This window comes from Scatophagus argus, chromosome 17 (genome assembly GCF_020382885.2).
Source record: "Scatophagus argus isolate fScaArg1 chromosome 17, fScaArg1.pri, whole genome shotgun sequence".
In the NCBI taxonomy this organism is placed as follows: Eukaryota; Metazoa; Chordata; class Actinopteri; family Scatophagidae; genus Scatophagus; species Scatophagus argus.
The window spans coordinates 4,813,572-4,841,154 of NC_058509.1; the positions used below are offsets into that span (position 1 = coordinate 4,813,572).

The following is a 27,583-nucleotide window of genomic DNA, read 5'->3' on the forward strand; positions in this document are numbered from 1 at the left end:
GCCTTGCAGAGAACCTGAGTAAGACACTAGTTACCCATTTGATGTCTTTCTTTAATGAATTCATTGTTATAATTCTTATCTCAGGGAGCTGCAGGATCACAGACCGTCACAGTGATGGTGGGAAACATGAGTCAGACAGCCAGCAGCTCTTTCACCTATGATACTAACCTCACGCCACAGATCTCATCCCTGAGTCCCAGCACCACTACTGTGATTGGTGAGTTGAGAGTCTCTTTTATTTATTTATTTTTTGCCATTGTATTCATGTATGTAATAAGCTTTCACTGGGACAGGATCATTCTATAGCATTGCTGAGTTGGATACACCCAGAAGGGAGGCTGGATTATGTTCTTTGGTGTGGTTAAATGAAAAGTTTAATGGAGAGGATGGGTCATTAAAGGTCATCAGAAATTCTATCTGGCAAGTGAATGCAACAGGCACTAAGTCTAAAGTCCATTATCTGCTGGTCCTTTGTTAATGAAAAGAAAAGGATTCAGTGTTTATTCACAGTGTTTCAATGCCAGTGTGTTTCAATGTGTGTCAGTACCAGACAATATTGTTTGAAAATACAGAATGTTTAGTGCTTATTTTGGCATGCAGTTTCCAGTGGTTTAAAGCCAGATGTACGTAAGTTTTCAGGTTAGGGGTGTGAGAATTTGTGACTACAGCTGTAAGATGCCTCTCCAATGGGGGGAACATAATGCATCAGGGTAATTATATGTGTCTGAGACGAGTAGCATGAAGTTCTTATTTAGGCTTGACATGTGATTCCACTGTCAACAGGAGGTGATGGAGTGTGTGGAACACTTTTGTTGTCTCTGTCACATTATTACTCCTATGGTGGTGTTGTGTAATGTTGACTTGCAAGTTTTTTCTATTTTTGCCCTTTACACTTGCTAAACCTTGAGAATCTGAAGAGACTAACGCCTAAACTCATGTAATTATAGCTAACGCCACTAACACCAGCTTATTTGATGAAAATGAACAGGTGACAAGGGTTAATTATCTTTGCGGTGATTGACTAAAGCTCCTTCGTGGCACATTTTCCTCCTTTTGTCTAGGACATCGAGTTCTCTCCATCCAGGGTTCAAACCTGGGAGTACTGGCCAATGACAGCATGGTTTTCGTAGGCGGGGAGGAGTGCGTCACCGTGCAATGGACACCGACCAACATCACCTGTCTTCTCCCTGTGCTGCCGCCTGGCCTGCACAGGGTGGATGTACAGGTTGGAAACAATGGCTACCCGCAGTCAAGGTACAGCTACTGTGAAAGATGTTTTCACAGTGAGCGGTTTGGAAATACTCTCACATGCACATGTGTAAAGACACCGGATGAAAGAGTGCTGATAGTATCGCCTAGTATCGTGTTTTGACTTTTTCCTTACATCTCAATAGGACGTCACATGAGCTTTTGTCGCGCATTGTTTAAGGGTTAGATGTAATGATATATTTCATTTTGTACAAAATGTCCCGTTTTTGTTTCTCTTTTCATATTTTTAAACATGCAAAAGTAAAATCCAACAACGAACACGTGGACCCTATTAGTTTAGTCTAAGCACAAATGGCTACATTCACATTGAAAAAAGACATTTCAAAGTGACTTCTTTGCTTATATTTAGTCAATTATATTTTCATATTAGAATTATTGATACTTTAAAATAAACTCACAAAAATCAGTCATTAAAACAGATAACGCTGCATGACCAGTTCTGCTTGCAAGCCGGAAAATGTAGCCCATTTAATTGGACTCTCATTTACTTTTTCCCTTTCACATCAGCGGTGTGAACACCACCGTTGAATACATCCTGGAAGTCCACAGCATCTCTCCACTGTTCGGCTCTTTAATGGGAGGAACCAGGCTGACTATTTCTGGATCTGGTTTCAGCAACAATGCCTCCGACAACAAAGTCTCCATCGGTAAGCAACATGAGTTGCAGCAGTTTCTAACAGACTTATTATGGCAGCCTCAGGCAGATCATCCAGCCGTCTATCACTGCTTATCCTGTGGAGGGTTGTGGTACAACCTGGACATGTTGCTGGTTCTTCACAGGAAAATTAGATTTGCCAGTTAATCTAACTTGCATATGTTTTGGCCGGAGGAAGCCAAAGCACCCAGAGAAGGCTCATGCAGAAAACAATCTGATTTCATCAGTGGAATTGGATTTAAAAATAATAATTGGGGGGGGGCGCACTAACTGGTGGTAATCCACTCTAATCCACATGCAAGTGTGTAAAATCAGTTTTATAAGGCAACTGCTTTCATATATGATCTCACACATGTTTTGTGCTGGTCTGTGACAGGACGAGCCGAGTGCGAAGTCAGGGCCGCCTCGGAGAACGAGCTGCAGTGTGTTATGCAGTCGGAGGAGGAGACCCACATTGTCACCAACCAGGGATCTCACCACAGTAGGTTTACGTTTCCATCCTTTCTGCGAGTGTCAAACTAAATCTGAGCTGACAGTAACAGAGTACAAAAGAAAGAAGATTAGTTTACGGAAAACCGCTGAAAGAAAGGAAGCTGTCACCTGTAGCTTAAATGTGACGGCACCTCGACACTGTTTCGGTTTTTCAAAACCTGTTTGACCCTAACTTTAGATTTATCTGTGTGCTCCAGTTTATGGACAGGGATATGCATGGAGTCCTTCCTCACTGACGGTGTTCGTTGGAGACACAGTATGGTGGCGCTGGGAGGCTCCACAATTCCAGAGTGTCGGGTACCGGGTCTACAGTGTGTCCAGCCCAGGTAGCACCACCTACGAAGGGGGTCCATTCAACAGTGGAGACACCAAGACTGCCAAAGGTAGAATCACTACACCTTAACATAAACAAGTTACTGAGCTTCTCTTGACTCAGAAGATCCCTCCTCCATCCCCAAAAGGTTCAACACTTAAGGCAGATTGCTACCATGTTTTACATGTGGTCAGATACTGAGGTGGTGACCCTCATCTTTGTTTCTTGCTTGTTTCAGGGTCTTTCAGCTATCGATTCACTGCGCCTGGTGTGTATTACTACAGCAGTGGCTACATAGATGAAGCCAATGCCAGACTGTTGCAGGGAGTGGTGCGAGTCATGCCACGGGATGATAAGAGCAGCAGGATTTCTGTCAGCGTGGGAGGCGTGGAGGCCAGATATGTGCCAGGAGGTAAATGTGTAGATGAGGATGAGATGCCCTCAGTCAGCAGCTTCACCCTACAGTAAATGTGAAAATAATACGAGCACCAAAGCACAGGTGCAGTCATCTACATTAACTGACACGTTTAGGAGAAAACAAATCAAGTCAGATCAGTTAAACTAAGTTTATCTCCTTCTCAGGTTCCCGTCGTATTTCCAGAGAAGCACAACAATGCGTTGCCTCCTCGCCATGCCAACAGACCAATGAGACTTCAGACGGCCTAACCTTCAGTACCGCCGCCTGCACCACCCCCACGGTCCACTCCATCTCTCCCAATCAGGGGTCATACCACCAGGTCATCCACATTCAGGGCACTGGATTCAGCGACACTGCCTGCGCTATTGAGGTTAGCAGCGTTTTCATGGCTCATGTGTAAATGGATTTTAAGTTTATCATTTATCATATTGCCCTTGTTTACAACAATTATTCCATTTCAGCTAACAACCAGTTAATCTGTCACCACTCTGTGTGTTTTTCCATATTGTCATCATTGTGTTGTGTGCATCCAAAGCTAAAACGTGTTTTTCTCAGCCTTGAGTTCAGTCCCAGGGCTCACAGGGCTCATTGTGACCGACTCTGGTGTCTCCTGTAGGTGACAGTCGGAGGTCAGCCCTGTCAGGTGATCAACAGCACTCACTCTGAGATCAACTGCCGTCTCAGCTACGACAGCGAACTTCCCATCGGTGTCGCTCACCCCGTGGCCGTCAGGGTCAACAACCTCGGCGATGCCGTCATCGCTGTACCAAATGAGCTCGGCCGCCGTTTTGTGCTTCTGCCTGTGGTCGATTTGGTCTCACCTCCCATCGGCAGCCCCACCGGCCACACACGCCTCTTCATCCACGGCTCCGGTTTTTCGCAAGGACAAGTGACTGTCGCCAGTGAGCCGTGCGCTGTCGTGTCAGTCAATTACACTTGTATCACCTGCGACACCTCTCCTTCTCAGCCTCACGCCGGTGACGTTGTCTTCCACGTGGGCAGCATCCAAAGCTCCTGTCATTCAAACTGCTCCTTCATGTACTCTTCCTCCGTCACTCCCACGGTCACCGGTATTTCCCCCGAGAGCATCAGCGATCCAACCACCGTCACCATCTCTGGCTCAGGGTTTGGCAGCCGCGTGGATGGCGTGGCCGTGTTTGCGAGCAGCAGGGAGCTGGAAGTGACCGCCGTGACTGATGACAGCATTTCACTGAGGGTCAGCGCTCTGCCTGCTGGCGACCACCCAGTCACAGTGATTGTGAGAAGTAAAGGCCTTGCCTCCGGTTCCATCGCCCTGAGCAGCCTTGCCCAAGCCTCCCTCAGCCCCAGTGTGGGCAGCCTGGCAGGAGGAACCTCTCTTGTCTTCAGTGGGAACGGCTTTGCTCCAGGGGACACCAGCGTGACGGTCGGCGGCCAACCCTGCCAGATCCAGGAGGTGACGCCGGGTTTGCTCCGCTGCCTGACGCCTCCTCACAGCGAGGGACAGGTGACCGTCGTCATCCAGGTCTTTTCATTGTCGTATCCTCCTCTCAGCTTCACCTACTCCGCAGCCCACACTCCTGTCATCAGCTCCATCAGTCCCACCACTGGTAATTATGGTTCTAAACACACTTGTTATCTTATTTTGGGTGATGTTCATTCGATTTCTTCGGCATGAAGCCTTGTAATTACGTTTGTGTAAACCATTTTACTAGTGACGGACTGCAAAATATCTCTTATTTATGTTTATATTACACCCATTCATTGCTGTGTAACCTTTCTCTCATCAGTCCTCCTCTCTGGTTATTTCCCACAGGGCCGAGCGGCGCGGTCGTCACGCTGACAGGTGCAGGATTTGGCACCGACTCCCAGCTCGTCTCGGTCACCATAAACCACGTCTCCTGCAACGTGTCCACTGTGTCCGACACACAGGTTGAGTGCACTGCAGGAGACAACCCAGGGGGGGCGTACCCAGTCGTGCTGCATCACCAGGTCAAAGGTCATGCCCAGTCAAATGTCATGTTCACGTATGAGCTGACGCTGAGCGGCGTGCAGCCTAACGAGGGTAAGCACAGAGAAGCTGTAAACAATCACACTGTTCTTGTTAGGGCTGCACAGTCATATTCATGTTGTTTTATACTCATGGTGAGGTCAAACACACAGATAATCACTCTGTAAAAGACACTAAATGCAACTGAAAATAACCCCCCAAATATATATGCACACATGGCTGCTTTACTTACTCCAACTAACAAATATATGTGTCATTATTAAATGAAAGTTGGCCCAGTAATTTTTCTGTTTTAATAGCAAAGCAAGATGTTTTAGTGAGTATTTTCTCAATTGCAGCTTTTATCCTTATCTTTGTTTTCTTCTATATCTTCTTTATCCTCTTAACCTTTGGTGCTGTAATGCATCAGAGTCACACGCTTTTTATATTAATTGTAGTGAATACGTTATTTCTTCCACTTCGGTTCAGGCAGTTTCGGTGGCGGTGCTCTGCTGTCCGTGCACGGTTCTGGGTTTGACCCTCACAACTCCACTGTGACGATCTGCGGGGAGGAGTGTTTAGTTCACAGAGAAATGTCGACATCCAGCCGCTTGTACTGCAGGTCTCCGTTCAACAACAGTGAGTTCAGTTTACAATGTTGTGCTTAATACACTCAGAACAAGCAAACAATAATTCCTCTTATTTGGTTGTTCGGTGGATCAGATAATAAACAAACAAGATAAAAAGCTTTGTGATAAAACTTCCTAAGAAATCCACCATTAATCTAATCCACCATTAGAAATAGTGACAAGCGCTATTTCACTTATTTGTGTTGAAGGGTTTTTCAAGTGTTCTTTGGAAAGAATGTGTTCCTGCTGGTTTGTGGTATTTTTGGACCCAGACTCATTACAACAAACTAGTCCTGTACAAGTTGAACTTTTAAGTGCTCTAATGGAGACAGACTTCAGTGTAAGAGTAGTGTTGTCAGTCTGGAGAAAATGACAGGAATGTCAGGTAAGATAGTAAGCTGTCACGGACAATGAGACGCTCGTTATCTCTGAGCACGCATCTCGATTCTCCACGTCTTTTATGTTGTTTCGTGTGTTTGTCTGTGCGTCCTGTCTGCCCTCAGGCACTCAGTCGGAGCTGAGCTGCGTGGTCGCTGTCCATAACCAGCTGGATGCCGTCGACATATCAAATGGCTTCACCTACAAATCTCAGTTGACTCCGGTGATCAGTGATGTGTCTCCACGCAGGGGAGGCACTGCTGGAGGCACCCGGCTCACAATCGCTGGCTCCGGTTTCAGGTGCTGTACTCTGCAGACACACCCAGACTACGGGCCAGTGGTTGAGAATTAAGCGCTCAACTTACATAACACAATTGCTTTGGTTTCATGCGACATCTCTGCTTTCACTGGGTTTAAAAGACGTGTTCTTAATTTTGGCATGTAGTGATTTTCCAGTCTCCAGTGACACCGTATAATGAACAGATAGCATATGGTTTATATTATATAGTGTGAACATTTTCAGGATACCACAGAAATGACATAAATGATACAATAGTGTACCTCACTTTAGCATAATATAAATAAAGGAATTCTGATTCTGATGTCATATATTGCTCATCACAATCACTCACTTTCCCACCTTGCAGCGCCAACATGAATGAAGTCAACGTGACCATCGCGGGGTCTGTGTGTGACGTCCAGTCCACCAACAGCACACACATCATCTGTGTGACAAACGCTCAGCGACAGTCTCAGGAAACCAAAGTCAGAGTCAGCATCGGAAACCAAGGCATCGCCAGGATGGTAAGACAGGAAGTCAGATCAGTACCTGATCCATCAACAATATAATCACGCCGATTACATAACGTGAACTCCGGTGCTCATTTGTCTTAATTCAGTATTTGTCTTTTCTTTAGGACAATGCAGATTTCTTCTACATTGACGTGTGGTCGTCCAGGTTCACGTGGGGTGGTCTCTCTCCGCCCGAAAAGGGCTCATTTGCCGTCATCACTAAAGGCCAAACCATCCTGCTAGACGTCAGCACCCCAGTGCTGAAAATGCTGCTCATTCAAGGTACATTTCCCTCTTTATCGTGAATATTCGTAATAATACAGAGAAGGTTTTTCAGATTCATTGATGTCAGACTTTTCTCCCTTTCTGTGTTTACATGTATGATTTCTATTCATTTTTTTATCTTGATCTTCAAATTCCAACATCCCGAAACTGAGGACTTCACTTTTTGCCACCAGTATTTAGTTTGTTTCTTTGTACTCAGGGGGGACGTTGCTGTTTGACGAAGCTGACATCGAGCTGCAGGCAGAGAACATCCTGATCACAGACGGCGGACGACTCCAGATTGGCCAGGAGGGGGCGCCATTCCAGCACAAAGCCATCATCACACTTCACGGAAACTTGCGCTCACCTGAACTTCCTGTTTATGGAACCAAGACGCTGGCTGTCAGAGAGGGAGTGCTGGACCTGCATGGTATGAACACACACACACCAGATATTCAAACACATCCATACGATTTGCTTCTAAAACTTGATGCATTGTTCAGTAAAAGAAATTTCCCTCTTATCAGACTTTTTCAAAGTCCTTAAAGTTCTGTTTTCTTAAAACTACATTTTTTAAAAATAATTCTAGTGGCCCAAGCAGAGTTATTTTTCTTGTTTAAATATACATTCATCTCTGTTATATTTGATGTTGATGTATTCTTGCAAAAATGAGGTTTGTAGGAGAGATAACAGAGATAAGATCCTATTCCTGGAATGATGGTTTTCTCAGATTATACTGCAAAACTCTTAGATATAGACTTGGAAGAGTCTTTTGTTTTTTTTAACTTTGTTTTTTTATTACTTTTCCTTGACTGAATCACTTTTAAGCATTAAGCAAAAGAAAACTAAAATAGTCACAAGCCAAATATTTCAAAAACCTCTGATTGCATGTCAGATGTTATGTTGTGTAATGGTAAGCTGGTGGAGGAATTTCAGTCATGTGTCACGCCATTGTTTCCCCACCTGTTTCTCCAGGTATTCCAGTTCCCGTCCCCTGGACCCACTTGGCCCAGACGGCGACCAGTGGCTCCGTCACACTGACCCTGATGAAGGCAGTCACGTGGAAAGCTGGAGATGAAATCGTGATTGCATCTACTGGTCACAGGTACAGAGAAATCACGCATTTCCAAGTATGAACCAACTTTATTTAAGAAAATGCTTTTTAAAAATAAACTTCATGTTTAAGATAGCAATCTGACTTACTTGCGTACCATATAATTTTTGTTTGTTTGTTTGTATAAAAATTTTTACATAAGTAAAAAGAAAAGCATGTAAAAACCATACTGTAGTGACTGTACTTTGGCTAATTAGAGCTAGCTTGTGAGATAGCCTTTCCCACAGCTAATTTACCCACTTTTTTCTGTTTCCTGTGTTTGAAAAATGGCTTAGATAGATCCAATAACATACATCTTGAGTTTGTTTTTAAGTATAAATGAGGCAGTGGCTAAATCAAATCATAACAGAGAAATGGGGACAACCATATTAACTAGCTAGACAAGTTAGCTAAAAGGTCACTAGCCTAGCTTAGCGGGTCAGAGTCAATGCTTTCCTCTGCAGCTCTGGACCTGTCATGATTTCATGGGCTTAAGCTTTAAATCAAACATAAAATATATTTAATTTAAGGTTAAGGTTGTTAGTAAATACTGTGTTTTTCCAGCATTTTTAAGATGGTTGAAATGTAAAATCCGGTATATTTCTTGGCTTTCATAAAAAGTTAATGACAATGCTTAGTAATCAGCCTAAAATGACATAAAATTAGGGTTTTAAAAAATTAAATGTGTTACAAAGTTTGGTTAAGGTCTGCCTTTATAAGGAAGACATAACACAAAAACATAACACACCTTTAGGCTGATGTGTGACTGCTTGTTTCATAACAGTGTGTGTGTGTGTGTGTGAAATGTGAAATGAAATGTGAAACGAGGAGTCCTCAGGATTATACCTGAAATTCACAAAATCCTATGAAATCCTATGAAACAAAGTTAGGTGCAGGTAGAAATCATTCCTTTATGTTTCCAGGCACAGCCAGAGAGAAAACGAGGTGAGAAAGATCGCTGCAGTGTCAGCCGATGGCATGACTCTGACACTGACTGAACCACTCGAGTACACTCACCTCGGGGTGACCGTCACACTGCCCGATGGGACGAAGTTTGAGGGCCGAGCTGAGGTGGGTCTCCTCACCAGGAACATCGTGGTACGAGGCTCACAACACCAAGAATGGAACGACCAGATCGAAGCCTGTCCCGATGGCTTCAACACAGGTACTGTGTTTTAGTGGATCATGTTGTTTTTTAACACAGAGAGGTTGTAGCATTTAAACTGATTAATCCAGCAATTGTTTTTAGTTCTTCTTAGTTCTTCTTTAGGCTAACAAGCAAGAATTTGCATTGAATTTGAATTTACAAAGTGGAGAAAAATAATAGCTTATAGCTAATAATAATAGCTTGTAGCTAATAGCTTACAAATTGCAAACATATCAAATGAAATTAACAGTGAACACAAAGACACAAAGCAGTGTATTTAAAAATATGATGTATCTTGCATAGCCCCAGCCCCTCCACTTTTCTGCAGTGTTAACAGTTTTCTGTGTTCTGTCCCCGTGCTGTAGGTGAATTCACCACCCAAACGTGTTTCCAGGGAAGGTTTGGAGAAGAAGTCGGCAGCGATCAGTTTGGAGGTTGCATCATGTTCCACGCTCCCAGACCAAATGAGAATCTTGCCATCGGCAGACTGGAATATGTTGAGGTGAAATGCTTAAAACTTTCTCTGCTAAATCTTCTTGTTGTCTTCTTATTCTATACACTTAATTATATCAATCAGATTACTCCTGTTTTTCTAAATCTTCTCATCCTCACAATCTATAAAGTTTTTTGTTCTATTTGTATATACGTCTGTATATAAACAAATTGAAATGATTAATTTTAGAGTATTTATGCTTTTATGCCACAGGTCTTCCATGCAGGACAGGCCTTTAGGCTGGGACGTTATCCCATCCACTGGCATCTGATGGGAGACATCAACTACAAGTCATATGTGAGGGGTTGTGCTATCCATCAAACATTCAACAGGGCCGTAACCATTCACAACACGCACCGGCTGTTGGTGGAGCACAATGTCATCTACAACATTATGGGTGGTGCCTTCTTCATTGAGGACGGCATTGAGACAGAAAACATCCTGCAGTATAACCTGGCTGTGTTTGTCAAACAAAGCACCAGTCTGCTGAACGACGACGTCACTCCTGCGGCCTACTGGGTCACCAATCCCAACAACATCATCCGCCACAACGCTGCTGCGGGGGGCACCCACTTCGGCTTCTGGTACCGCATGCATGAGAACCCCGATGGCCCATCTTTTGACAGGAACATCTGCCAGAAGAGGGTTCCCCTGGGTGAATTTTACAATAACACTGTCCACTCTCAGGGGTGGTTCGGACTTTGGATCTTCGCAGACTATTACCCCATGAAGGATGGAGGCTGCCGCTCCAGAAAACCTGAACCTGCTGTCTTCCGCTCACTCACCACCTGGAACTGCGAGAAAGGTGCTGAGTGGGTCAACGTGGGCGCCGTGCAATTCAACGGGTTCATCATGGTCAACAATGAGAAAGCCGGCATTGAAGCCAAGCGCATCTTTCAGTGGGCTGTGAGTGGCTTTGGAGAGGATGGAGGGGCGACGGTGTCCAACAGCACCATCGTGGCTCACGTGGATGAGCTCGAACTGGGAGCCGACTATTGCACACGCCGAGGCGTCATCGCACCATTGGACGATGGCCTGAGTGTCCTTAACACCAAGTTCATCAACTTCAATCGCGGCTCTTGTTCAGCCATTGGGGTCGCCTCAATCGACGGGACGTGTGTGGATCGGTGTGGTGGTTGGGCTGTCAGGTTTGCTGGTATCGAGTACTTGAACTCACCCAACAAGGCTGGCTTCAGGTGGGAGCATGAGGTGCAGCTGGTAGACACTGATGGCTCCCTCACAGGTACTCAAGTCTTTAGTCTCTTACTTCTTAATGTATCATACGTATTAACCATATTATCATTCACTCTGTAGAACTTCTCAAAGCTGCGTCTTTAATTCAATGCTCAAACAACTGGGCTTTTCAGGATATAATTTTTTTCTACTGAAGGATATGTCTGGGGTTATTCTGTATTTTTGGCCACAAAGAGAAGGCCAGTTAATGCAGCTCAGAGGGCTTATCCTCCATGCCTGCATTCCACTGAACTCTGTGTTGTTCATGTCTCTTTATTTATAGGAAATATCAACCACAAAGTCGTGCCAGCGAGCCCCTTGCTGGACTCTGCTCACTGTTTCCCGAGTGCCGAGTGGAGCGTGGGTTTCCCCGGTGCTGTGTGCGACCATACCGTCAACTTCCATCGCCTGGCGTTCAACAATCCATCACCGACATCTCTGCAGGCCAAGGATGTCATCCTAACCAACTCACATGGTATTAAAACACACTGTTTTAGAACTTTTAAAGGTCAGGCTGTGGTTGAAGGAACAGAAACTTATCTGTAACCTTCACTGACCTCTAGTGGTGATTAATGGGAATTGCTGTAGGTCATGAAAATGTCTTTAGCATTTAAGAAATGGTTTATAATACGCGGTGATATTGATGTAGGCAAACTGAAATGCTTATGAATGTATTTGTCAACAACTAACAAGATAATGAATGACGATATAGTAAAATACAGCTGTATTGATATAAAATATATCTCTATAGGTGGAAGTTGTCGTTGCTAACACATTTTTTACAGTAATTAGCACTTCTGTCTTCATATCAGCTTAGAACTGAAGAGAAGTGTTACCAAATATATAGATGTGTGAATATATCTGCTGTAAACCCGCAGGCACCAGTGTGATTCCTTATCTGAAGAAGAGAATGACTCACAAGTTAGGTTGGATGGCCATGCTGCCCTCTGGACAAACATACAACTGGTTCTTTAACGACATGGACCACCTCACCAACATCACTTACAGTGCAAAATTCTACGGCTTCAAGGTAAATGAAAGGTCCTTCACATGATAGCAGTATGAGCACATCTATAACTGTGCCACAAATCTCGAATCACCTGTCTGTCGATTTACATTGATTTGTTTGTCCCTGTTATTTTTCCCCCTCATTCAGTCAGATCAATATGTGATCATCAACCACAACTTCACCCAGAGTCCAGACAAGTTCAACATCATCGATGAGAGGAACGGCTCATCCACACCGCTCACCTTCGGTGATAACAACAACGGGGACTGGTACTTTGACGACAGCTCCAACAACCTCTACTACATCAGTGAGACACCCTTTCATAAGTATCTATTGATTATAATTCTGATTATCAATTATCGATTTAAGTTGCTTATTAAACACAAATCCCAAACATGGATTCACTGCAGCTTTTGGGGGTTTGCTGTTCTTATCATAGTAAATTAAATATCTTAGGGCTTTCGATTTTTGCCCAGCCATTTTTCTATATTTTTTGACATTTTATCGACTAAAAATTGACATGTAGTATGTAGTTATTTGTGCGTCTTTTGATGTCGTTTGACATCTTTGTGTGTCCTCAGTATCTGGGAAGACGAGCCAGCGTCGGCGTCGTGACAGCGTTGATCGCTCCATGATGGACTCCGTGGTGAACTTGAGAGTCTTCCGCTGCTTCTACCCCAACTGCATCCCACCCACACCACCGCCTCCAGCCACGCTCGCCCCCTTACCCACCGGCCGCCCTGACGACTTCATGTACGTTTAACCCACGACTGCAACCCATAGGAACAGATTAATTCAGACTCACTTTACTTAACTCCTTCTGCTTACATACTACAACGATGTAAAAGTAGTCAAATGTCCTTTTTGTGTGCTTCTCTCCAGTCTGTGGTCTAATTCCTCCTTCTGGGAAAGTTCAGCTGAAAATAACTTCACTGCACCAACAGAGGGCGCTGATGTGGTCATCCCATCAGGTAACATCTGCAAGAACACCAAAAGAAATCATGAAATAAGACAGACAATGAGTAAATCTGCTCTACGCTGGTTTTTCATCTGTTGTTGTGCATCGGAAGCTTGATTTTCCTTTTAATGATATCTTGTAAGATGAATGAGAACAGGGTGACTAATTTCACCTTGTCACCTTGTCCGGTGATACAGTTTGATTATAAGAAAAGATAAATGAAGATTGTGTTTTGGTAATGTACTGTTGTATGTATGTACCCGTCAAACTGCAGGAACGTGGGTTGTTTTGGACAGCAACACTCCTCCCCTCAACAAGCTGACGGTCGTCGGAGTCCTAGAGATTCCCGACACCATGAACAGCTCGTCCAGCAGACAGGTTCGGGCCGCACCTGAATACAACACCGTGGTGCTGGACGCCGTGTACATCTCTATCCAGGTCAGTGAAGAGTGAAGAAGAGAAGTGGAATGAAGTGGCTGCCTTGTATTTACATTAGTTATCTTCGGAACAGCTTTGTGATTGTGTTGATTGTGTTTGGTATCAGCAGCAACAGTTAGCCATGAGCTACCCGACATCAAACTAAATCGATGAGCTCAGAGTGCCTCCTACGCAGTGTGACTGATCGATGATGCCTGGTGCAGCATGTCGCCGATGTTCACGTGTCTTACTGTTTCAGGGCGGCAGGCTGGTTGCAGGACGGGATGACGATCCCTTCAGAGGTCGGCTGCACATCAAACTGAGAGGGAACCACCGCACACCTGACTGGCCTCTGCCTAACGGACCCAACCAGGGATCCAAAGTCCTAGGTAAGAACGCAGCAGAATCAACCTCGCCTGAACTCATGTATAAGATATTTGCTCCTGTAAAAGTACTGTTCACTGCAACTGTATATCCACATATGGAGGTCAACAACATTTTTATGCTGTAGAATATTTATATATTGTAAATATAACTACATGCTGTATGTGTGGACATGTCCAATATATTTTTTCTATAATAATAATAATAGTAATGATGGTAATATAAGTAGCACAAGTTGACTGGAAATACAGTGTGACAGTGTTTTGTATACAGTGTTTTTTCCATCACATTTCAGTTTGTGATATGAAGGAAATAGAAGCAAGATAAATGAGAAGCAAAGGAAAAACACCATAGAATCAAGTTAAACAATTAAACTGATTCTCTGACTCCGACAAAGCAGGCATATCATTAAAGAACTGACTCAGTGTGTGTGTGTGTGTGTGTACCACAGGAGTGTTTGGCACTCTGGAGCTCTATGGACAACCTCACAATGTTTACCACACCAAACTCGCTGCCACCGCCGCTGCTGGATCCGACACTCTGACCCTGACGCAGTCCGTGGACTGGCAGGTCACCGTGGCTTCCTTTTTCATTTATTTACTGTTTGTGTACTGAAACGTTGCGGTGTTTGAACCAAATACTGTTTAGTAGTAAAGCAGCTGCTGTCAAAGTGTTCAGTGTTTACATGTCTGCTTTTGTGTTTGTGCAGGTTGGAGATGAGGTTGGCATCTCCACCACCAGCTACAACCCATGGGAGACAGAAAAACGCCAGGTCACCGCCGTGTCAGCCGACGGCCGCGTGCTGACCCTGGACCGGCCTTTGACCCACACCCACATCGGTCAGTTCGACGTGTGCCTCTTTTATTTTACGTTTGCTATCAGCCTCTTTAAGTGACTCAGACTGACCACAGTCACTTCTTTTCCTTTATGTCTCTTCAGGTGAGACTCACTCTGTCTCAGGTACGTCGTTCTCCTACACGCTGGCGGCCGATGTTGGTCTCCTGACCAGAAACATTAAGATCATCGGTCAGGAGTATCCAGAGATGATGCAGGAGTCGTTCGGAGCCAGACTTCTGGTGGGCAGCTACTCCTGGGCTGGAATCGATTACAAAGGTAAGTGTATGAAGTGTGTTTTCTGTTTTCACTGACCGCTGTGTAAACTGTATGTGATGGATTTCTTCAGACGGACGGTTGAGCTGTTGATCTTCAGACAGATTAGACCCAGGAGGTACAAAAACGGGAGTGATTTTTGTTGATGTGTTGTGCTCTTTTACGGTTTTGTTTTGAATAAGTACAAACTCAGGATCTCATCATTCATTATCATTTTTAAACAAAAAAGGGTTGAAGCAAACCTGCGCAAAGCCGCCAGTTTTATCTGCTAATGCTCTTTTTTTAAAAAATAATTAATTTACTCTTAGACACATAAATAATCATATATGTTCTTGCTGATTCTGCTTTCCCCAAATTCAGCTTTATCAAGTTATTTATAGTTTTGTAGTTTTTTTGTTGCTCGTTTCAACAATGTGAGGTGCACAGCTGAAAATACTGCATGCTGTATGATTTGCCCTCTCATGACTTTGTCTTCCAATTCATTTGCATTATTTTCACTTTGTATTTCTGTTTAATCAATCGCATTAATCACATTGTTGCTGAACATTTTAACCCTGAAGGCCAAGCTCAGATCAGGAACGTGGAGTTTTTCCACTCTGGCCAGGAAGGCTGGACTGACTACAGCGACCCTCGTTACTCTGTGGCCTTCCTCAACCTGGGAGAGGTACTGCGACACACGCAAACACATCACATGACCACTAAGTGTTGTCTGGACTAAACTGTTATAAATATTGTTAAATATTGTTTTTTTCTTTTTGCCGTTGAAAGGTTTCAGGAGACGAGTCGTACATTCAGGGATGTGCTTTCCACGACGGCTTCTCTCCAGCCATCGGAGTCTTTGGGACAGAGGGACTGAACGTGGACGATAACGTCGTCCACCACACGGTGGGAGAAGGTAGTTCTTGCCACCCACAACATCAACATGATTTTAGCAAGCTAATCTTTGGACTCATCTGATCTTTAAGATATTAAAATGCATCCCTGTTTGCAGGTATCAGAATCTGGGGCGACAAGGTAACAGTGAGGAGGAACCTGGTGATGATGACGCTGTGGCCTGGATCATATCAGGACAGAGAGGAGCCCTTCAACTACGCCTGGAACGCTGCCATCGAGGTCCGTCCTCTCAAAATACAACATGAAGTGCTCGTATTATAACCATGTGTCGCTGAATTTATAACCTGCACTGCGTTTTCAGGTCAACGAGGGCACAAACGTTGTGCTGCAGCATAACATCGTGGCGGGTTACGAGAGAGTCGCTTATCGCATCGATGGTGAACCGTGTCCAGGTGACAGACGTGTCCGATGAACAGTAACACTTATCACGTCGGGTTATATTTCACCTACTTGTACGTCAAATGCTCAAACTGAGAAAACTGACTTCTGCCTGTTCAGGGTATTTGAACGAGAATGAGAAGTGGATGCACAACGAGGCTCACGGCGGTCTGTTCGGAGTCTACCTGAACAAAGACGGTTTGCCCGGCTGCAGCCTCATCCAGAACTTCTTCGTCTGGAGGAGCTTTGACTACGGCATCTACTTCCAGGTTCCAATACCAAACTTCTTCTATTTCTACCTTGATTCATGTGCTTCATTCATGTTGGTTTATAAAACACAATACAGCAGTCATTTGCAATGTGGGCGTAAAAGGAAGGAAGCAACTGAAGTTTGCCGTGTTGCTGCTGTTTTTAACATATGCTGTGAATATGTACGCAAAAGCTCATGTTTACTCAGGTAAATATCAGTTGATATCAGTCAGTTTTGTTCTACAAGAGCTGAGTTTAGGAGAAGAAAGACTTGGATTCAGAAACACTAGATCTTATTCATAAGAACCGACAGATCACCATCCCCCTCCTCCTCCTCTTCTTCTTCTGCGCCTCACAGACCATCATGAACATTATTGTTTCCAACGTGACCCTGGTGGACAACGGGATGGGCGTCATGTCTCTCATCTTCGCTCCGCCCTCTCTCTCTCACGCATACGCCGACAAAACTGCACACATTCAGGTGAGCAGAGTTTATTTTGATTCACTCATTCCAAGTTTTTTTCTTTTCTCTCGTACTTATCACATGTCATTTTGTCATACCCAGAATGCCTTGATTGTTGGGAGCAGCCCGAACTTCAACTGTTTGGACACTGTGCCGTCCAGTGACTTCAATATTATCAACAGCAATGACCATCGAGCACCAAGACCTCTCAATGGTACAGTGCAGATTTACTTTAGGGATTACTGGGACATTAAGTTGCAGCAGGTTTCGAAAGGCCTTGAATCTTTTTGGATTAGTTTTTAGATTGAAAACGTGAAATCTGGACATCTGAATAGGTTAAAAACGAGGTTTGACTTGTGGAATTTCTAAGCCATATGTGGGCTTTTTAACCCAAGTGCAGACTGTTATACTGAGACACTTACTTTGGGGCTCCATTTTCACTCTGTACAGGTGGCAGATCTGGAATTTGCTGGCCGACTTTTGGATCTGGACACAATACAGCTCCAAAGAAGCCCCATCATAAGAACAACAACTACAACGCCATCAAAGGACTGATGACAGTCAAAGGTGAGTTCAGGCTCCGATGTCAAGGGCCAGAGTGGTTGTTGATAATGTTGCTGTTTGTCGTTAAAAACAGTCTTGATGGTTTGAACAACACATTCCTCCTTTCTCCTCCTAGACACGACATTTGCAGGTTTCGGAAATGTCTGCTCAAGCGAGACAGACTTCATGTTCATGACCAACCCAATCAACGAGGACCTGCAGCACCCTGTGTATGTTTCAGGCATAAAGATGGTTGACAGCACAGAGGAGGCCAAAGTCTTCATCCACAGGCCTGATGTGAGGTAAATCATCTTACATATCAGCAGGTAGCAGGCCTGCAAAGTCTGTCAAAAAAGAATTGATAAACAAGTCTGCCGGAATGGCTCAGTCTGTAATGCAATGAGAACAGCACAAATAGTTTTCAGAGGAAAATCGAAATATTTGAGTTTAGTGTTAAAGAGTGACCTGAGTGTGTGTTCTTGTGCTTCAGTAAAGCGAACCCGGCTGACTGTGTGGACATGGACTGCGACGCCAAGAAGAAGAGCTTGCTGAAGGACTTGGACGGCTCGTTCCTGGGTGCAGTGGGAACTGTGGTGCCCCAGTCTGAGTATGAGTGGGACGGCGATCCCAGGAGAGGGCTGGGCGACTACCGCCTCCCCAAAGTCATGCTCACTTTCCCCAACGGCAGCCGCATCCCTGTGAACCAGATTGCTCCACACAAAGGTAACCGGAGTGAAAAAGATGATGCAAACCACAACTAGATATCAAACCGGCTGGAAAAAGTGCAGAAATAAGAACATGAAGGCTGCTCAGCTTCTCACTAAAACCTTTAATTAAATCTTTGCTTCTTTACTCTGTTTCAAACTTGTCAATAAAACTGAAGGAAGGAAAACTGTAGGAAAATAAATTCAGTATTTATCTAGTCAGTTATCCAAATCCAGTAAGTCACTACATTCAGTTGCATGTTGTGCATTATTATGTTGCCAAATTTTATATTTTAAATCTAAATAATGTTAACGTTAACTCGTAGCTTATAACTTTTTTTTGTCGTGTACTCAAAAAAACATAATTATTTTTGAATATTTGATTACATTTATATTTTGATTGTGCCTGGCACAGCTGGAGGGCACAATAAAGCATTTCACTGCACAGTATGGAGATATGTTGATTATGTGAGAAACAAAACTTCATCTGTAAACTGATGGCTCAGCACTGATCAGTGTATTGGTTAAATGATCGGTGTTTGAAGCAGTTGAAAGAGATTAAACCTCGACCTTCACTGTCCTGTGTGACTCACATGTTGCTTCGTTTGTCCTCAGGTGTGATCAGGAAAAACTGTGTGTACATGAGTACCTGGCAGAGCTACAAGTGTTTCGGGCTGAACTACAGGATGCTGGTGATCGAGAGTCTTGACGCCGACACAGAGACAAGGCGTCTGTCCCCCGTCGCTGTCCTCGGAGACGGCTTTGTGGATCTGATCAACGGTAGGACCGCTCCTATAATTCTGTTATGATTGAAACCAGATCTCTGTAAAATCAGTTTTAAAAGAAAGTGTCTTGAATTTAACTGTCTCTGTTGGCGTCCAGGTCCTCAGGATCACGGCTGGTGTTCGGGTTACACCTGCCAGAAGAGAGTGTCTCTCTTCCACAGCATCGTGGCCACTGGTCACTCCTTCGACGTCTTCTTCACCAGCGTCAGCCCTCAGAAACTTCGCCTCATGATGCTCCACGCTGATCCATCCGAGGTCGGTACACGACCTGGAGAACATGATTCGGCTCTGAATATGACACGCTAACCACTGACTTTTGGAATTTAAAAAAAAAACAAACAAACAAACAAACTTCAGTCTGGCTTCTCTTTGTTTACTTTGTCCACTTTTCACGAAGTAACTGTTTTCTTCTGTGCAGAGTATCGTGGTCTCAGTCTTCTACTCCAAGCCACAGCGGTTGGATGTGTACGTGGACAACAAGCTGGTCGCTCCGACTAACGCTGAGTGGAACGCTGACAGCACCGACTACACCCTGAAGAGGCCCATTTATGCAGGTGCGCCTGACACACACATACACACACACAGATAATGTGACTGTAAATCAGTTCAGACAGTGAAACAAGCTGTAGTAGGGCCTGCAGTGTTATTTAAACACAGAATCTTATTATGTCATGTCTGATTTTGCTCCTGTTAAGTGTAGTCACATATGTGGATCCGGGCCATGTACAGAACCCTTATCTCTTATCCCTGCAGGTCAGTATGTCCCCAAAATGAATGCCACTTTGGGAACCAACTACTTCGACCAGGAGTACAAGATGCTGAAGGTCTTGGTGAGAGGCTCCAATCCAGTGGAGATCCGAACAGCCCCGGTTCTCTTCCTTGCCTTTGAGCTGCCCGCCATGACTGAGGACGAGTTCTTTGGAGACAACCTGGTGCAGAACCTTGCTGTGTTCCTCAAAGTTCCCCCGAATATGATTAGAATCACCAACATCATCCGAGAGGATGCAGGCGCACGGCGCAGGAAGAGGTCGACGGGCCTGAAGGTGGAGATCGAGATCAAGAAGCCTCCAGTCCAGCAAACCACAAACACCACCAATGGTCAGTAGGAGAAGAAATCCCTCATCTAATATGTGAACATCAGCGGATAAATTCATATCCTTCCTTTTAATAGCAACACGAGTAACATCTCTCTGTTTCCTGTGTGCCTGTAGATGAGGAGGACTTTGCGTTGTTGAAGAATATTGCTGATGATCTGGGTCAGGCGGCAGTTTCCGGAAATCTCAGCAAGTCCATCGGCTTCAACGTGTCTTCTATGGGCATCGTTCCTCCGCCTCCTCCATCATCTGACCCCAGCTGGAATGAGGTGAAAGTCAAGACTTCATCATAACAACGCCTGCTCAGTAAAAACTAAACTAAACAGTTAGTCTTACCTGAATGCTCCCTGGTTCATTGGTTTTCTGCTTTTAAATTTCAGGAGGCCTCTTCAGAAGTGACAAGGGAGGAGCCCAAAGTGAGCTACGTGTCCAGCGTGGAAAACCTGCTGCTGGTGGTGGAGCCGATAGCTGGGGAGTTTGTGGGTCCTCTGTACCAGCAGCCCAGGCTCATGGCTGTGGACAAGCAGGTGGGGCGATGAACTTGTTTTGGGAACCACTCAGGAAAAGTGAAGCAGACGCACAGCAGAAGATTTCTCATATTGAAGTAGCTGCTGTCTGTGAGCGCTGACCCGTGTTGTTGTCTGCAGGGTAACTGTGTCTCTGTGGGCGTGACGACTCTCACTGTAACAGCCAGCCTGAAGGACTCGAGCGGGAACAGCGTAGGCGGACTGGACGGAAACACCACCATCCTGTTCAGCACCTGCTGGGCAAACTTCACCGACCTGTCGATTCTCAACAGTGGTAAAAACCAGTCCCACAAACAGCTAGAAACTTGTTTCTCATTTTCATTTGAATCACCACAGCAATTAACAGTTCCTCCTCTCCCTGCAGGTGAGAAACTCTCCATGGTCTTCACCCTGAAGGAGTGGGGCACTGAGTCACGCAGCTTCACGGTCAAAAACACTCCAACCACCCCAGTGACCAGCACCGACGGGAACTTCACGTCCAGCCCCTACACCCCGACCACCGACGATCCAAAGGTCACCACCGACAACAGCATCTTCGGCTCCAGCACCGCCGTGTCGGCCGGCAGTCTGTGTCTGATGAGCGTCATCTACGCTGTGGCCTGCTGCTTCTATGGCTTCCCCTTTTACTAGACAGTTCTGTGAAGCTAAGAGGGTTTGATGAAGGATACCTCAGCGTATATTATATATAACAAGTCTGCTAAACAAAACAAATCTTTGAATGTGGCTTGGTTTTTATTTTGTGTTTAAAGGAAAGTTTTCGGATTATTGAATGTGTCGGACAACAGCGCTGTAAAGACTTTTTTTCCTGTTTCTCTTGAGTTCTTTCATTTTATTATTTGTAAATGTCTTTTTGAAATGATTACCCCGCAGGTGTAAGATTTAGGCTTTCTGTTTCAAAACAGGTGCAATAGGGTGTAACTTGAATCTCTAACAAGGTGAAGGAAGAGGTGAAGTTTGCATGTGAGGATGACTGTTTCATTAAATTCTATTTTTCAAACATAACTTTATTGCTTCAGTGTTTTTCTTCATTTGTCCAACAATTGTCTTATGCAGAGTGAGGACTCTGTCCATGGTGCTGAAGGATTCTGATTGGCAGAATGTCTCGTTTCCACTTTTCTGTTTTTTAACACCAGTAGTGCGATATATTTGCGCTTCACTAGAGGGCGGGAGACTCCGCAGAAAATCCTGATTTCATGGTGCGTTCATGTGCAGTTGCAGTTACATTTGAAGTCCTGCTTGAGCAGAGAAAAAAACTTTTCAAAAGAACGTGAGGAAAAGTCCAAATTATATGCCATTTTGGTTGTGTTAAAGGATTTTTGTGTTACAGACCAAAAGTGAGGATCCGCAAAAGCACCACAAGTTGACGAGCATCTTTTCAGCGAACATCTGCCTGCTCAGGAGGGAGGCGACGGCCGACAGAGGAACAATTAGTTTTACAGCCTTGATTTGCGCCCTCCTTTTCGCCTTCACGTTAACAGTACAATGTGGGCGTGTTCTCGCCCCCTTTTTTAACTTTGCACCGCCCGTCGTCCTCCGGAGCTGTGCGCACTTTGCGGAGCGGACACTTGCTGCAGAGTGTGGATGCAGAGTTCAGCTCCGGCTTTGCCCGTGGTCCCCTCCCCGCCCCCTGGCCGGCCACAGCTCAGGCTGCGGGTCTGATAACAGGACGAGACCAGAGGATGGATTTCTATCACTTCACTTGTCTCTGCGGGGCTCTTGTGTTTGTCTGGCAAATCCCCTGTTTTCACACTCTTGCTATTTCCCCTCCAGCTGCACCGAAGAGCAGCAAGGTGGCGAAGATCTTTGATGGGCAAGAAGCTTCGAAATATTTCAAGGAGTTTTACGCGCCGACATCCAAAGACAGAAACAGCAAAGCGACATCAAAAGAGCTGATTGAGCCTCATGACTACATGCTGTCTATTTACAAGACCTTCTCCACGGCGGAGAGACTGGGACTCAACGCAAGCTTTTTTCGGTCTTCAAAAGCTGCAAACACAATTGCAAGTTTTGTGGACAGTGGACAAGGTATGTGGGGCTTTAGTGTATGTATGAGTGTGTGTGTGTGTGTGTATGTGTGTGTGCAGGCAGGACTGATTTAACACCCATGACTCATACTTTGTCTACCAGATTAATTCCATGCAGACAATAGTGGTATTTTTCCTGTCAGATTCCACATCTCTGTGGTATGCACATCATCTCCGTGAGAATGCATCTGACCCCGCTGTCTTAATGCTTTCCACAGATGACCTCCCACTCTCCCCTCTGAGGAGACAGCAGTATCTGTTCGACGTCTCAACCCTCTCCAAAAAAGCGGAGGTGCTGGGAGCCGAGCTCAGGATATACACCAAAGTGTCTGGGAATTTCAGGATATCGGAAACAGAGCCCGTCGACATCCAGCTCCTCTCCTGTCATGACCGGCAGCTGCTTGACTCCAAAACACTGGACTTGCAGGATTCTCAAAGGCCAAAGTGGGAGGTGCTGGACGTGTGGGAAATATTCAAAGAGCAGCAGCACCTGAGCCACGGGAAGAACTTCTGCCTGGAGCTCAGGGCCGTGCTGGACAACCCAGAGAGGGAGCTGGACCTGCACCTCCTGGGCCTGCACCGACACGGCAGGCCTCAACAGAAGAAAGCCATCTTAGTCGTCTTCACCAGGTCTAAGAAGAGGCAGACCCTCTTCAGTGAGAGGAGAGAGGGCAGGGCGTTGCTGGGTCTAGAGAGGAAGGCCAAAGAAAGGGGCCCTGGCATCAAAGCCAGCAGGAGAAGGAGGACGGCTGCGTCCAAGACCCGCCATGGGAAGAGACATGGCAAGAGGTCCAAATCCAGGTGCAGCAAGAAGCCGCTGCACGTCAACTTCAGAGATCTGGGCTGGGACGACTGGATCATCGCCCCGCTGGATTACGAAGCGTACCACTGCGAGGGGGTGTGCGACTTCCCCCTGCGCTCCCACCTGGAGCCTACCAACCACGCCATCATCCAGACTCTGATGAATTCAATGAACCCCAGCAACATGCCACCGAGCTGCTGCGCCCCGTCCAAACTCAGCCCCATCAGCATCCTCTACATCGACTCAGGAAACAATGTGGTCTACAAACAGTACGAGGACATGGTGGTTGAGTCTTGTGGCTGCAGGTAGTACATCTGGCAGGTGTAGCTCTTCATGCTGACCTCCTCGTCGTTCCTCAGGCTTTCTGGTCAGTGGGACTCGAACAGCATTACAGTCTGCCTGGCGGCAAAACTGCACGCAAATATAAATAAAACTTGCCTGATTTGTTTGGCAAGAAGAAGACTGGAAAAAAAACTTATTGATGCATCTTGTAACCATACATCCAACAAGGTCATGTTTAATACCTCAAGCATTTGTTTTCTCATATTTAACGTATGTTCTTGGACATTTCAGCACAATGACTGCAAATTCATGGATAAGATAAAATTTTCTACGTCACCAGTTAAAAAAAAAAAAGAGTTTAAAATAAGGTTTTTACCAGCCTCGACAGCATAGCTGGCATTGTTTCCACCCTTTGCGTCAGTGTTTGTGTCATCATGGCAAATTGTGGTCCTGGAAACGCCTGTTTGCAACAGGAGCTACCACAGAAGTGAGACCTGTGGACAGATTTTGTCAACCTGACCGTGTTTAAAGTTTAAAGGTGCGTAGATGAAATCGAATGAAGGCCAGTGCGAAGATGTCAACAGGCGTCCTGGCTGGTGTGGTCCCATCTCACGCCTGTCTCTAGATTTCAGAGAGTGAGATGAGAAGATCATCTGTTTGTACAGTAAATTTAGTTAGCTTAGCACAAAGACATGAAAGCAGGGGAGCCAGCTAGCCTGACTCTGTCCAGAAGTAACAAAATCTTGCACAAAAACAAAACTGTTGCCGGTAGGTGGATTTTGTTAACTTTGGACAGAAGCAGGCTAGCTGTGTCCCTCTGATTCCACTTTTTATGCTAAGCTAACCGCCTCTTGACTCAGCTTTGCATTTACAGTACAGACATGAGAGCAGTATGGACACTCTCATGTAGTTCTCAGCAAGCAGCTTCCAAAATGTTTATTCCTTTTAAAGACACACATTAAATATACTCAGTTTAAGGAAACAGTTCTTGTAAAATCACTGCCAGTGCAAAAGTTTTTATCCTTTAGCACCGGACTGCTTTACTGGACTGCTGCTACTATGGAAAGTTAGATTATTACTTACATTTAATATATCTGATGTTGGATTAGACACTCATTTTTGAAAAGGACAAATAGCATAAAGAGTCTTTACAATGCAAGGCAGAGTACCCAAGCCAAACCTTAAAACTGTATCTTCCTACCCTCAAAGCAGTCTGGCAGTCAAACAGTGTAATCATCCGTGATAACTTTACGTCCAAATTCTTTACAGGGTCCTACTTTGCAGCCCGTTAGAAAAAAACTGAATGATAAACTTTGGGGAAACGTCATTTTTCATCTTAAGCGACTTCTCTGCCAGAATTAAACACCAGATTTTCAGCACTTGACATGACCTTTGACTCAGGGAACGTCCACGAGTGCTGGAGAGAAAATGAAAAAAAGTCCTTTTTCAGACTGAACCACCATCACTACATTTCCACCAAAACCGACGCGGGGTTTCTCTACAGTTTACTTAACGTTTTTGTGTTGAGGACTTACGTAATTTTGTGTGTGATGCACTGATGTTTGAAGGTACCGCGTGTAAATATTTCATACGGAAGTAATAATTTATGTTCTTGAATAAGTTATTTCATTTTTTGTTGTCTGCTTTGTTCCCATTACAACTTCCAGACGGCGTGAGTCACACATCCGGATGTTCGGATTCAAATAAACACATGTGGTTAATGTTTTGGTAATGAAACATGACAGCTATGTTCTGGTCACAGACTGTGAAATACTGTAGTACCATCAGTGTTTTTGGTGAGTATAGATGAAGAGAAAATAATTAATCACCAAAGACAAAACATCGCTTTTGTTTGGTGAACTCTTTCTTTTTAGGCTATACTTTTGTTTAAGCATCAGTAGCACATTTTAGCCTCATGTATTCTGTATTTTGCATTATTTACTGGAAGCTGAAAATAATATATTGTACTGATACTGTAATGGATATTTCAATGTGTATAGGTTATTGGACCCTCCCATTGCCCTCCTGCATTGAACCATGTGACATTATTACAACCGAAAACTAATTGTGAATGTATTTTTACAGAGTGAAATAATCATTTAGTGTTTAACCAAATGAATCTATTCTTACAAACTGTGTGAACCATAAGATATGTAGAGTAACAGGCAAATTAAAATGTCTTGAACTCAATTTCTTGTTGAAGTGGTGATTACTTTTACTTAAAAAAAATAATCATTTTATTATTTATCAGAAGTCAGAAAATTGCCTTTAATTGTTCACCAAATCTTCCCCCAGTTCAAATTTTATTGTCATTTTATTGCCTTTGTTTTGTCTTTGTTATTGTTTTGTTGTGTAAGTGTGGCCCTAAAAGACACTCCAAAACAGACTCATGCATCAGCGCAACAAAATAAAAAATAATAACAATAATATGACAAAAAAGCACACATTAGCAGTGCTAACAATAAGCAAAAATAAATGACAGCAGGAAAACCAACAAAAAAGAGACAATAAGCCAAGTGACAAATTAACTGCTGAAGTTCAGACTGAAAAGGACCGAATGGTTTACACCTTTACCTGAGGAGGCTGCATGCCTGCCTTGAAGGAAGCAGCTGAAAGTATTTATTTAAAGAAAGGCATTTTGAGCACCACAAGCAAAGTGCCATCCGGTAAAGAGGAGGCAGACATCTTACACCAAGACATTCAAGATGGATACATGTGTAATCTTGATTTCTGGGTGAACTGTACCTTTAAGGCTTTAAAAGTATCAATCAGAATCAGAATCAGAAAAACTTTTATTGCCAGGTAGGTTCCACCTACGAGGAATTTGTTTTGGCGTCTAGTGCAGCAGACAAACAAGAAAAGAGAACAAAAATGATAAATAGTGAAATGCCAAAAGTCTTTATACATAGTATACACATACATACATCTGTATACACAATGGTGGAGGTAAACATTTGCAGATGTTGTTAAAGTGCAGGTGTGGACCCTACTGGCCAGTGTAATGAATTTCATCTGACCTTTTGTTGTTAAAGGCGGGCCCACAGAGCACCGACCCAGCCTCGGCACAGAAGGCAGAGCTGTACCTGCTGCTCGTGAACAAAAAACAAGTGGTCACGATCCTCCACGCTCATTAGCCGTCCTCTGCGGCGTGAAAGCGACGAGCAGGGGGAGTGACAGTTTGCAGGGTGAATACAGGGTCAGCAGACAAGCGGAGAGAGCGCCATCTTCTCTGGGTGGGCTGTGTTTCTGTGCTGTTGGAGGTCGAGGAGGGTGGGGTGGGACGGAGGGGACCGGTATGTGACAAACAAATTGGTGGGCAGATGTAGTGACTGACACCTCCCTCCCCGCCTCCTCCTCCTCCTTTAGTCTAGGGACACTGCCTCTCAGACAATGGCAGTGGAGGATCTCAACATCAGATTAAGCCTGCCTTTTCCTCACTGGGGTCAAAGGTCAAGTGGGGCATTGTCTCCGGGGGCTGCGGACATTAAGCAACGTACATGTCCCCTTAGGAAAGGCCGGCAATCAGCGAAGGAATGCGTGTGATGCTCATTGAGGGCCTCGCTGTCGCTCCCCAAACAACAAGGTGAGATATAAAAAAGGGGCGGTTTTGAGGCAGCTGCTCCGAACAGCCAGCCGAGGACAAAAGACTGGAATGTACCGTCTTTATAGTGGCGTTCGGAGGCGTTTCTGCGCTGTGTCTCACTGTGGCAGATTTGCTGTGAGATGGAGAAAAAATATTTGCGGGGCAAACAAAGCCGGGTGTAAATCGAGTGCAGGATTCAACAGTTGTTATCAGAGGAGGGTTGGTGTGGCTG

At 44.7% G+C, this 27,583-nt stretch overlaps 2 protein-coding genes across 2 annotated transcripts in view; both read left to right on the top strand.

Moving 5' to 3' along the window:
• The window catches only part of pkhd1l1.1 (PKHD1 like 1, tandem duplicate 1), a 33,772-nt gene extending 12,110 nt beyond the window's left edge, over window positions 1–21,662 (top strand). Inside the window, exons 30-75 of the mRNA XM_046418000.1 lie at window positions 85–217; window positions 1,062–1,254; window positions 1,777–1,916; window positions 2,301–2,405; window positions 2,614–2,799; window positions 2,968–3,141; window positions 3,312–3,517; window positions 3,764–4,736; window positions 4,943–5,191; window positions 5,606–5,755; window positions 6,249–6,423; window positions 6,771–6,927; window positions 7,041–7,197; window positions 7,400–7,609; window positions 8,155–8,284; window positions 9,196–9,437; window positions 9,785–9,921; window positions 10,126–11,155; window positions 11,429–11,620; window positions 12,024–12,175; window positions 12,302–12,461; window positions 12,736–12,907; window positions 13,037–13,125; window positions 13,387–13,550; window positions 13,789–13,918; window positions 14,365–14,483; window positions 14,623–14,752; window positions 14,853–15,026; window positions 15,584–15,687; window positions 15,792–15,918; window positions 16,015–16,136; window positions 16,219–16,309; window positions 16,416–16,564; window positions 16,903–17,025; window positions 17,110–17,221; window positions 17,458–17,574; window positions 17,687–17,852; window positions 18,041–18,273; window positions 18,870–19,034; window positions 19,137–19,294; window positions 19,458–19,593; window positions 19,793–20,137; window positions 20,251–20,402; window positions 20,514–20,660; window positions 20,781–20,934; window positions 21,025–21,662. Coding sequence (XP_046273956.1) covers window positions 85–217; window positions 1,062–1,254; window positions 1,777–1,916; window positions 2,301–2,405; window positions 2,614–2,799; window positions 2,968–3,141; window positions 3,312–3,517; window positions 3,764–4,736; window positions 4,943–5,191; window positions 5,606–5,755; window positions 6,249–6,423; window positions 6,771–6,927; window positions 7,041–7,197; window positions 7,400–7,609; window positions 8,155–8,284; window positions 9,196–9,437; window positions 9,785–9,921; window positions 10,126–11,155; window positions 11,429–11,620; window positions 12,024–12,175; window positions 12,302–12,461; window positions 12,736–12,907; window positions 13,037–13,125; window positions 13,387–13,550; window positions 13,789–13,918; window positions 14,365–14,483; window positions 14,623–14,752; window positions 14,853–15,026; window positions 15,584–15,687; window positions 15,792–15,918; window positions 16,015–16,136; window positions 16,219–16,309; window positions 16,416–16,564; window positions 16,903–17,025; window positions 17,110–17,221; window positions 17,458–17,574; window positions 17,687–17,852; window positions 18,041–18,273; window positions 18,870–19,034; window positions 19,137–19,294; window positions 19,458–19,593; window positions 19,793–20,137; window positions 20,251–20,402; window positions 20,514–20,660; window positions 20,781–20,934; window positions 21,025–21,290 — 9,096 coding nt within the window. The 3' untranslated portion in view covers window positions 21,291–21,662. The remainder of the gene's footprint in view (window positions 1–84; window positions 218–1,061; window positions 1,255–1,776; window positions 1,917–2,300; window positions 2,406–2,613; window positions 2,800–2,967; window positions 3,142–3,311; window positions 3,518–3,763; window positions 4,737–4,942; window positions 5,192–5,605; window positions 5,756–6,248; window positions 6,424–6,770; window positions 6,928–7,040; window positions 7,198–7,399; window positions 7,610–8,154; window positions 8,285–9,195; window positions 9,438–9,784; window positions 9,922–10,125; window positions 11,156–11,428; window positions 11,621–12,023; window positions 12,176–12,301; window positions 12,462–12,735; window positions 12,908–13,036; window positions 13,126–13,386; window positions 13,551–13,788; window positions 13,919–14,364; window positions 14,484–14,622; window positions 14,753–14,852; window positions 15,027–15,583; window positions 15,688–15,791; window positions 15,919–16,014; window positions 16,137–16,218; window positions 16,310–16,415; window positions 16,565–16,902; window positions 17,026–17,109; window positions 17,222–17,457; window positions 17,575–17,686; window positions 17,853–18,040; window positions 18,274–18,869; window positions 19,035–19,136; window positions 19,295–19,457; window positions 19,594–19,792; window positions 20,138–20,250; window positions 20,403–20,513; window positions 20,661–20,780; window positions 20,935–21,024) is intronic.
• Window positions 21,663–21,804: 142 nt separating this feature from the next.
• Window positions 21,805–24,085, top strand: gdf6b (growth differentiation factor 6b). Its single transcript, XM_046418668.1, has 2 exons — window positions 21,805–22,685; window positions 22,903–24,085. Exons 1-2 carry the CDS (start codon window positions 22,340–22,342, stop codon window positions 23,793–23,795), a joined length of 1,239 nt encoding a protein of 412 aa, XP_046274624.1. The 5' UTR covers window positions 21,805–22,339; the 3' UTR covers window positions 23,796–24,085.
• Window positions 24,086–27,583: the final 3,498 nt, after the last annotated feature.